At 50.2% G+C, this 11,274-nt stretch overlaps 1 protein-coding gene across 6 annotated transcripts in view; it reads right to left on the bottom strand.

The window, feature by feature from the left end:
* Window positions 1-834: 834 nt before the first annotated feature.
* Window positions 835-11,274, bottom strand: part of ACLY (ATP citrate lyase) — a 44,542-nt gene continuing 34,102 nt past the window's right edge. For 4 of the 6 annotated variants that reach the window (XM_021066027.2, XM_021066026.2, NM_001445300.1 and 1 more), the window contains 9 exon segments: window positions 9,824-9,951; window positions 8,670-8,763; window positions 7,447-7,601; window positions 5,660-5,810; window positions 5,316-5,459; window positions 3,030-3,143; window positions 2,623-2,705; window positions 2,251-2,327; window positions 835-1,809 (listed from right to left, as the gene is read on the bottom strand). In XM_021066027.2, the coding sequence (XP_020921686.1) occupies window positions 1,715-1,809; window positions 2,251-2,327; window positions 2,623-2,705; window positions 3,030-3,143; window positions 5,316-5,459; window positions 5,660-5,810; window positions 7,447-7,601; window positions 8,670-8,763; window positions 9,824-9,951 (1,041 nt within the window). In that variant the 3' untranslated portion in view covers window positions 835-1,714. 6 annotated transcript variants of the gene reach the window in all.

Raw genomic sequence — 11,274 nt, 5'->3', positions numbered from 1 at the left:
CCATGGTCGTTTTGTGAAATAAAAGCCGCCTTAACCATCACCTATTGTTAGTGTCTTGGGTGGCCACATCAGGTTATTTGAAGGCTTTATGTAAATGGCTTTGGGGTGAAAATTGCAAAAGAAAAGGATTTGAGACTGAGCCCCATCTAAGTAGAGGGTGAGCAATTATTATCCTAACTAATTTATCTGCTTAAAGCAGGATCATTGGATGATCTCTGTGAGGATTAAGTGAGATGTTTGTCAAGTGTTTTACACAGATAGTGCTTGGTCCTCAGTTACTTCCTGTTCCATACGTATTTGTTTAAAAGATGATCGGGTTTTAAGCAAGGGAGTGGCCCAAGGGAGTAGATCAGAGGGCTACTTAAAGAATAACCTGGCAACCAGGTAAAGAAGTGAAGGAGTCCCCATTGCGGTTAGTATCCACGAGGATGCGGGTTCGATCCCTGGCCTCACTCAGTGGGTTAAGGATCCGGCATTGCCACGAGCTGTGGTTATATAGGCTGCAGATGCAGCTCAGATCTGGTGTTGCTGTGGCTGTGGCGTAGGTCGGCAACTGCAGCTCCGATTCAACCCCCAGCCTGGGAACTTTCATATGCCACAGGTGGGCACTTAAAAAAAAAGTGAAGGAAATGGATGACTTCTGAGCTTTTGGCTTGAGTATCTGAATAAAGCTTAGGTTCCCATTCACTGAGAAAGGGGAGGTGCAGATTTAAGGGAGAAGATAGTATCTTGATTCTTTTTTTTTTTTTTTTAAAGAGCTGGATGAACACGTTTTAGAAAGTACATTTCAGAGGAATGCAGATGAAAGGATATGGATGACATGAGACAGCAATATGCCTTCATTGTTATGATATAGTTTATTTAAACCAAACTACGATAATGCAGAGGAGAGACTGAGGTGGCAGCTGTCCAGACTCTTTGTGGATTACAGATGCAAACTGGCTGGAGACTAGTCAGTAACAGACAGACAAGTCAGCTGCATAAATACAGAGAATGTAAGACAAGACATTTCACAGCTTTTTGCTTTGCACTTCTGTTTTAAACATATGTATGTTACAACTTTACATTTTAAATTACTGCTCTGCATATTTTATAACAATGGCAAAGGGTGCAATGGTCCCGACCCCCTGACACAAAGAGACACTGGTCGGCAGTACAGAACATTTCAGGGGGATACCAAACTCTTTTAACACACAACATACAAAAAGATCCTTTAAAAAAAATCAGATTAATACAATGTTCTTCAGGTTATATGAGGAGGAAGAAAAACGCAATGGAAAAACAAGACATTCGAGGCCTTTTAAATGGAGAGTATCTTGAGATCTTAAAAACGTCATTCCTTTCCTCCAAGGGAAAAAACATTTTAACTAATGCAAAAAAGAAAGCAATATCATTATGCCCTACAGGAGCAAAACACTCTCCTGCCAGTGCTTAGATGCTTCCATATAATAAATATAGCAGGTAGCAGAGCAAATGTCACAATCATTGACTGGGTTCTTACTTCTATGTTTATTTAAAAAGAAAAAAAATCAAGCTTCTTTGTGTAGACTGAACAGTGTTAGCCTGTGGGTATTGTTTTCGGTGCCTGTACACCAGCAGCTGTTGACATTCTAGGTCCGTCCTTTAAGTAAGCGCCAGTGCCAGCTGTCTGCGGCTGTTTCCCAGGGGAGGAGTTCTTGTCTTCACTTTACTGTAACAGGGTTCCTGGCTCCGTTTACATGCTCATGTGTTCCGGAAGAACATATGAAATATCATCCCAAGGGTGACGATACAGCCCCTGCTTCAGCCTTTTCTGATCAAGATAGTGTCCTAAAATAGAGTGAATGCATTTTTCATTAAGAGTGGGTGAGTTTAAATTTTGATAAGGAAGGAAGATCTTACTGATACAAATACATGGAAGGAAAACCTTACAAATACAAACACACACACACATATGGGGAAGCACATCCAGATCCATCCCACTGGTAGATGCCAGTCTTGGTAAAAGGGAACTGCTGGACCTCATTCTATTTTCCTAGGCTAGCAATCAAACTCATTTTGAGAACAAAGACCCCAAGATAAAGATAAGGGGGAAGTTAAAGTAAGAACGGAAGGATTAGGAACAATGATTAAGACAAGGTGACCTCTCTTTATATAGAAACTGGCCACATTAAGGAAGTGGTATACCTGAACCATGCGGTAAAATAAAATGCCAAATCCCTCCCCAAACCCCAAACAAACAAACAAACAAAACTCTTACTACCAACTCACCAATGAAGCCCATACTCCTTCCCAGCACAAAGATGCCATTGAGGGCTCCAATGTCAATATATTCATCAGCTTCCTCCCTGTAACACACAATCCACTTGGAGTTTTTCAATGGCTCACATGACTGCCCTCCTCCTCAGAGTACAATTTCTGCCCACGAATGAGAAGCTAGCTTTTTTTGCACTCAAAGTAGAGAAGGCAGCAGGGGGTGGTTCTGGGTGGGAAGAATAGAAGGGATTTTTTCCTTCTTTATAACTTTCTGTGTTTTAAAAACCTTCTATAATAAGCATGCACTGCCTTTACAGTTGGGAAGAAACAACAAGAAAAAAAAAAAATCAATAAATGTCAGGAAGAAGAAAATAGCTGTCAGCTCACCGAGTAAAGGACCCGCAGTTTCTAAGCATGTCTACAAATGCAACTCCAATTAAACCGTCTACATTCAGGATAAGGTTTGGTTTCTGGGGAGGCAAAAACAATCCAGAGTACTTCTCATTACGACTCATTCTTGTTCCTTGTAATTTCTACTATTACTACCATTTAAAAACGTCCCCCCAAAACATCCCAGTTGATTGGGAGAGACTGTGTCTTACTTGATTCTTGAGGTCTAGCAAAGGACCCAGCCCCTGGCTGACACTTACTAATGTCGGTTAAGCAGCAGCAACAAAAATGTCCAGAAAACCAGGTTTAATTTTAGCTGCACAGTCAAAATATAAGCTGGCTCTCATTTTCCCCCAAGAAATTCACCCAGAACTCTGATAGGGAAACTAGGGACGTTCTTTTACCTTCGAGGTGGTAATCTTCTCCACTTCCAGCGCATAGTCAAGCAGAGGAGTGGCAGGGAAGTGCTGTCGGACGTAATCTTTGAGGATCTGCACTCTCATGTCTGGGTTGTTTATCTAGGAAGCGACCCAAAGTTACAGAGGAACCCACTCTAACACTGCTATTCAAAGGCGTGTCCCTGGCCGTGTCGCAGGTGGACACAACTGTACGTGTCGCATCCAGGAGGTGTGTTTCAGGGACCTGATCCACGTGTATGACTCCACGCAGCACAGATCACAACACTGCTGTGGGGCTTAAGTTTCTGATGCCCTCTTCTATCTTAATAAGCCTCAAAACCACCTAATAGGAACCACGTGGAGATGCTGGCTAAGTTACAAGTTACCCTTGGGTCCTATGATGTTAAAGCAGCAGGCGGCTGGGGCGCCCACTCTCCGACCAGAAGTCTGTGGTTCTAGCCGCTAGCCAAGCCGCCCACCAGCTCAGCAACCTAGCAGAGCTGTAACCAAGTCCTAGGAAGGTCTTAGTTTTTAAACAATCAAGCACATGATGGTAGCGGAGTCACAAAAGCACACCTGCAATTTCAGGAAAACCTCTGGACCTGATGAGTGGAGACCAGCCCTCTGTTCAGAGACCCACACACTAAGCAATCAACCTGTCACTGGGGGAGCGAGACCGTTTAGACGCCCACCAAGTCCTGATGCCACAGCCAAGACCTCCTCCCTTGGCCAAGACATTCGAGATCAGGATAGATTCCAGGAAGGAAGGCAGCCAAAGCATAGGCGTGGCGGCAGGCCTGACACTAGCTGGGGAAGATGCCCTGCGTTGTGCCTGTGCTGCCTGCCTGGGGGTTGGGGGTGGCTGAGCCAAGTCCTGTGAAGCCCAGATGCAATGCCCTCCAGAATGAACCACTGTCCCTGGTTCAGTCTTTGCCATCCAGCCTCTGGATCTACCCCAAGCTGGCCCAGCATGGGGATGCCAGGGTCACATGACCCTCTTGTATTAACGTGAGTCATAAACCCCACCTAGACCAGCCGAGTGACTGACAACATGAGGTTTCTGAAGCCATGGAGCCAAGAACCTCAAGCAGCTGCCGCTTCCTCTTCTCTCATTCCCTTTGACTTCTTTTTGTGTGTGTGTGCATCTTTTTAGGGCCCCACACGCAGCATATGGAGGCTCCCAGGCTGGGGGTCTAATCAGAGCTGGACCTAGGCCACAGTCACAGCAATGCCAGATCTTAATCGCGTCTGCGACCTACACAATTCACAGCCACACCAGATCCTTAACCCCCTGAGCGAGGCCAGGGATTGAACCTGTGTCCTCATGGATACTAGTCAGATTCGTTTCCACTGAGCCATGACAGAATTCCTCATTCCCTTTGATTTCTGAATGCAACTCGCTACCAGGACACACAGAGGATGGTCCTAGGGGAGACTCTTTACTTAGAATATTCACCCTGGGCTCTCCCAATCGGGCTGGCCCTAATTTTATTTTATTTTACATTTTTTTTCTTTTTATGGCTGCACCTGCAGCATATGGAGATTCCTAGGCTTAGGGGTCAAATCAGAGATGCAGCTGCCAGCCTACACCAGAGCCACAGCAATGCCGGATCCTTAACCAAATAAGGCCAGGATGGAACCTGCATTTTCATAGAGACAACATCAGGTCCTTAACCTGTTGAGCCACAACGAGATCTCCTGGCCCTGATTTTATTACTCTTCCTGCCCCAGGGGTGTCAGGCTTCCATGTGACTTGAAAAAAGGGAGCTATGCAACTTCCAAGCAGAAGCCTTAAGAGCTACCCTGTGGTCCTGCCATAGCTGCTTTCCTTCTGACACGAGACCAGGACCTCCCGGATAGGGGCTGCTCCTCCAGCAGAGATGGGGGAGAAGAGACGCGCCCAACCCACAGAGGATGCAAGAAACCAACCTTTGCTGCCGAGAGCCACTGAGATTTTTGTGGAGGGGTGATTGCAGCCTGCAGTATTATCTAGCCTGAGGCGACCGCTATGTCCCTTAACCTCTGACCCGAGTCCCTTCTTCTGTAAGATTCCCTTGGGAAGCTAACGTGACCAAGTTTCCAGTTCATCGCATTTTCACACCAAGTGAACACGATAAAAACCGTTTGCGGGCAATCTGTATTATAATGGAAAAACCGGCTGCCTCAGCGTTGGCATCTGTCAGCCGAGCTTTGCATGCTGGGTGTCGAGCGTCTGGGTGTGCCCAGCCCAATCCGTGCTCTCTCGTCCCCTTCCCCTGTAGACCCCGTGCCCGGAGGAAAGCGACGCCTTACCGACTTCACTCGGTGACCGATGCCCATGATCAGTTTTCCCTCCTTCTTCATCTTGTTCACAAACTCCATGGGGATGATGCCGCTGTCAAAGGCCTTACTGAACATCTTGGCTGCCGCATCCAGGGCACCCCCGAACCGGTCGCCCTGTAGGAGAAGCAAGCCCACACTGCCCTGAGCTGTCGGCATCTCCTTCAGCTTTGCAGACCCGTGTGGCGAGCCCCGTGCAGCGCCCCCGCTGGGGGTCTCCCACCCCACAGCCCCTCCGAGGACCTCGCTGCAGCCAAGGGCCAGGACGTCGAAGCCCAGCGTCCCTGCCGTTCACCTCCCAGGAAGGCGGTACTCACGATGGTGAGCAGTCCTGAGGTGAGGCTGGAGACCAGGTCCTTCCCGGCCCGAGCGCAGATGATGGTGTTGTGAGCCCCGGAGACGGCTGGCCCGTGATCGGCCGTCACCATCAGGCACATCTCAATGAACTGGCAGGAGTACTTGGGTAACCTGGGAGAGGGCGAGTGAGGGGCAGGGACAGGAGAGGTGGAACAAAGGCGAGGGGCTGAGGAGGAGATACGCTGACAAGGCAGGGGTCCTTCCGTCTCCCATCTCCTTGAACAAGGCTCTCAAACGCAAGAAGGGCAGCCTCGAGGTCCGGGGCCAACGCCATCTTACTGCGTTAGGTTCCAAGGCAGAACCTTCTGATTCCTGAGCAGCTCTGGACATTGCCAATATCAGATACTGCTTTTATTTTATTATTCTTTATTACTATTATTATTATTTTTCGGGCCATACTCGAGCTATATGGAAGTTCCCAGGCTAGGGGTTGAGTCAGAGCTGCAGCTGCCAGCCTACACCACAGCCACAGCAATGTCAGATCCAAGCTGCATCTGTGACCTATGCTACAACTTGCAGCCACGCCAGATCCTTAACCCACTGACCGAGGCCAGGGATTCAACTGCATCCTTACAGACACTGTTAGGTTCTTAACCCACTGAGCCACGACGGGAACTCCTAGGTGGCGGTTTCCAGTGTGTGTTGCTACAAGATGTGACCTGTATTTGCAGCTCCTGCTCTCCCTGTGTCAGATAGAAGGGAGGTGAGTTCCGTGTCCCTTTCACGGGGCACTGAGGTCAACCTCCCAACTAATGATGAGAACAAAGTCTGGAGATGTGGGGCCGCAAGAGGAGTGAGACCTGCTTGGGTGTTACGACCCTTGAACGTTTCCCAGGAGGGAATTAAAGCTGGACCCGGATCCATCTCTCCTGGGGTGAGGGCAAGACCTAAGCTCAGACTTCGACCTGCTTTCTGCCCAGGGGCCCTCCAAGCCAGGGCTCTGTGACACATGCTCATTAGTCTCCTTGCCCAGCGGTTAGGCCCAGGGGATGGCTAGGCTTGGGAGTTGCAGAAAAACCAATTTTTTTTTTTCTTTCATGTGCAGGCTGATAAAACACAAATTTGCAGAGGACACAACTCAATAACTGCCTGTCCAGCAACTCCACCAGGCCTGCACTCTTTAAGGTACCAGCTGCATTCAGACCTCCCCTGCTAACCCCTACCTTTCTCCCAAGAGGCCTGCGTTCAACTCTAGCCCATTTCTTTAAAAGTTCCCAAGGTCCCTGGAATTCCCGTTATGGCTCTGTGGTTAACGAAGCCGACTAGTATGCATGAGGACACGGGTTTGATCCCTGGCCTCGCTCAGTGGGTTAAGGACCCGGTGTTGCTGTGAGCTGTGGTGTGGGTTGCAGATGCGACTCGGATCCCGCATTGCTGTGGCTGTGGCGTAGGCTGGCGGCTATAGCTCTGATTCAACCCCTAGTCTGGGAACCTCCACATGCCGCAAGTGAGGCCCTAAAAAGCAAAAATAAATAAATAAATAAAAATAAATAAAGAAATTAATAGACGTTCCCAAGGTCCCCAGTAAGGTCACTGCTTCCCACTTCTTTGGGTTAAGACCGGCCTCTCCGTCCTTGGAAGACATAGGAACAGCCTGCATTTCTTTCCTTTGGCCTTTCAGTTGCTCTGTGGCCATAAAGATTGGTCCTGGGCATGTTCCCCAAGGCCGCCCGCCCCCACTCCCTGGTCTGGGGAAAATCAGCTCCGAGTCACGGGGCCCTACCATCTTCTGCCATCCACGTCTCACCTCTTCTGGAACCAGAGGAGGCCGAGGACCCCGCCGATGCCCATCTCCTCCTTGAAGACCTCGGTGATGGGCATGCCCGCGTAGATGAGCTCCTGTCCTCGCTCGTCGCAGATGCTGGTCATGAACGAGGCAGGTTTGCGGATCAAGCCCAGCTCCTGAGCAGAGAGGGGGGCAGAGGCAAGCGGGCTATGGTGACCACACGAGATTCTCCTGGGGCTGCCCCAAGGGTGTCTTAAGTTCTGGCGGTCAAGCAATGACTCTCAGAGTCCTCCCGAGAAGGTCCCGCAAAAACCCTTTTCTTAGATCATTTGGGGCATAGAAAGCAAGAGCGACCACGCCAGGGCACCCGCTCAGCCTCGGCACTGTTTCTGGCCCTTCCGTAGTATTTGCAGGGCCAGGCACGGCGGTAAGCTTTGGGCACCCATTGGTTTATTTGATCTCACACCGGAGTAACCAGACCCAGGTCACCTGGCTAAGAAATGGAAGCATGAACGCAAAGGGGAAAAGTGAAGTGTCAATACTTCACACGCAGCTAACAAGCACCCCCGCCAAAGTGTAATAAGGCAGAGGTTGGAGAAATAGGGGATCCCCTCAATGTGTCCTTTTCCTGGGGGAGGAGGCTGAGCTCCTAAATCTTCCATTTCCAGAGCTGGGGCACAACAAGGGTAGCATTAACTAATTGCCAATTATCCCTTCTGAACATTAAGAAATGCTTCGATCTGTTTCTGTTGTTGTTGTTGTCTTTTTAGGGCCACACCCGTGGCATATGGAGGTTCCCAGGCTAGCGGTCGAATCGGAGCTATAGCCACCAGCCTACACCACAGCCACGCAAGATCCGAGCCGCGTCTGCAACCTACACCACAGCTCATGGCAACTCTGGATCCTTAACCCACTGAGCCAGGCCAGGGATCAAACCTATGTTCTCAAGGATACTAGTCAGGTTTGTTACCACTGAGCCACAACGAGAACTCCAGCACAGTCACTCTTCATCTATGCCCCTGCCTTAGACAAGCAGGCAGAGTGGACTCTCTGCCCTGAAATCTCCTGGCAGGTATAAACAGCTTCAGGGGACACTGTCTGTCTCCACCCCCCGTTTCCAGGTCAGGCCACACAGCTACAGGAGACACACGTGGCCCCTTGCCCTCCTAAGCCCTGCATTTGACCCGTTGGTCAGAAAGGGCCACCTACGAACTCCAGCACACTCTGCAACATGCAGTACCCACCCTGGCCCACGAGTAGTCCATGGGCACCGTTGGGGGCGGCACTTCCTGAGCAGGCACGATGACCCCTCTGGACACAAGATCCTCGTACACGGACCTGGGAGCCAGGGGGAAGGAGGGAGAAAAGACATCCATGTGGACTTTACTCTTTTGGGTTCTTCTAAGCCATCCCGCAAACGCTTCTCATCTAACCCCCAAATTTCAGGTTTTCCAGCTTCGTATCCCTTCCTACCAGCAGCTTACTCTTACCAGCTGAATCTTTTTTTTTACCTTTTTTTTTTTTTTTTTTTCCATTTTAGGGCTGCACCCGCAGCACATGGGGGTTCCCAGGCCAGGGACTGAATTGGAGCCACAGCTGCCGGTCTACACCACAGCCACAGCAATGGGGGATCTGAGCTGCGTCTGCCACCTACACCACAGCTCACAGCAATGCCCGATCCTTAACCTACTGAGGGAGGCCAGGGATTGAACCCACATCCTCACAGGTATTAGGTTTGTAACCGCTGAGCCGCAACTTGTAACCCTCGCCCTCTCCACTTTTTTTGGCTGCCCAGTGGCAAATGGAGTTCCTGGGCCAGGGACTGCATCCGAGCTGCTGTTGAGACCTATGCCACACCTGCAGCAATGCTTGATCCTTTAATCCACTGTGCTGGGCCAGGTACTGAACCTTGCCTCCTGGCACTGCAGAGACACTGCCGATCCTGCTGTGCCACAGTGGGCGCTCCAGATTCTTGAGAACTAAATGAAAATAGGTTCTAGCCAAGAACTGTGCCTCCCTTCTGAGTGGGTCTTTCGAATCTGGAGGCCAAGGAAGGACAGAGGGGAGGAGTGGGAAGGGACCACAGCTTGTCCAACAGCTCTTTGTCAACTGATTAGAGGTGACAGTTTCTAAATATTTCCGTGCTCATCTCTCATACATGGCCAGTAGGTAGGCTCAGAAACTGACCATTTTAACACCAGTCTGAACGCCTGTAACTGCTGTTTCTGGAGACAAATAAAACAAAGCCAAAAAGAAAGAATTCTGGACGATCCACAGAGCTGCCTCAGACACCTGAGATGGCCCAGGGACATCGGACCTGTATTCTGAAGAGGCTGCTGTCCTCAGGAGGGACCTGGAAAGGGACAAGGAGGTGGCACCCTCCGCAGAGTTCACTCACTGGATGATCTCTCCAAGCTCATCGAAGCTCCGGGGCACAAACACGCCCGCCTCCTTCAAAGCCTGGTTCTTGGCTATTGCGGTTTCAGAAGCCTGGTTGGCACAAGCTCCAGCGTGGCCGAACTGCACCTGGAAGGCAAAGGACAGTGGTTCTACCAGGCCTGTTGTCCCTTGAGAGAGAGGACAAAGGCTCCTGGGAGTGTCAGCCGTGATGACAGGCCGGGCCGGCTCGGCACTCTACGTGAAATCACTTCAACCCTCTGGAGAGCTCTAAACAGCACAGTGGTTGACTCTCATTTACAGATGAGAACCGAAGGCACAGAGAGGTCCAGGAGCTTACTCAAGGTCACACAGCTGCTGCCCTGGCACCAGGATACAAAACCTGGCTCCCACATCCACAAACACCACCATTTCGCTTTCCTAGGGACACTGGTCAGGATAAGGGGGGGTGGAGAGACAGACGGAGAATGGTGGTTAGTTTTGAGCAGCTGTGAGAAGTGAAGTTACATGGAGCTCCCGTTGTGGCTCAGCAGAAAACGAATCTGACTAGGAACCATGAGGTGGCAGGTTCAATCCCTGGCCTCACTCAGTGGATTAAGGATCCAGCATTGCCGTGAGCTGTGATGGAGGTCACAGATGCGGCTTGGATCTGGCGCTGCTGTGGCTGTGGTGTAGGCCGGCGGCTACAGCTCCAATTAGACCCCTAGCCTGGGAACCTCCATATACCGAGGGTGCGACCCTAAAAAGCAAAAATAAAGAAAGAAGGAGATGGAGGAGTTCCCTGGTGGAGCAGGAGGTTAAGGATGCAGTGATATTACTGCTTTGGCTTGGGCCACAGCTGTGTGGGTTTGATCCTTGGCCAGGGAATTTCCGCATGCCAGCCCAATCAAAAGAAAAAAAGAAAAAGGAAAAATAAAACACCTCAAAGACCTGCCTGCCCTACCCACGGGGCAACGATGACTGCCTGACCAGAAAAAGAAGAGCAGGGTCCTTGCCTGCCTGGAGGTGCCCTGGACAGTGTGAGGGTGGGAAGGTGGGGTGCTCGTCATGCAAAGTGGGTGAGAGAAACCCGGCAGAGGGAGAAAGGAGCTCTTCCCGACTGTAGAGGCAGAAGGGAAAGCGGCCATGAAGAAAGAGAATCAGCGACGGCTTCAGGGAACAAGTGTGTTGAAGGATGGAAACGAATATTTAAAAGACCTGTGTGCGCCAGAACTTTACTCTCGTACACAAGCCAGACAACCCTGCCTCACTCTCATTTTACAGCCCAGGAAACTGAGGTCTGGACAGGCCTCCTGACGTGCCCTGGACACAGACAAGAGCTGATCCTAAAGCCTGCGGGAGAGAAAAAAAGAACAAGAAAAAGATAAGAAGAAAAAGACGGGAAGGGGGAAGAGGAGGGAGAAGAAAGAGGAGCAGAAAAGGAAGGAGAAAAAGTGGAGCGCACCCCTGAAG

Source organism: Sus scrofa, chromosome 12 (assembly GCF_054392235.1).
Source record: "Sus scrofa isolate SSC_HxYL_T2T_F1_AM1 chromosome 12, Sscrofa_HxYL_maternal_Yorkshire_Landrace_v2.0, whole genome shotgun sequence".
NCBI classification, from domain to species: domain Eukaryota; kingdom Metazoa; phylum Chordata; class Mammalia; order Artiodactyla; family Suidae; genus Sus; species Sus scrofa.
This window is presented reverse-complemented; position numbering and strand designations above follow the sequence as displayed.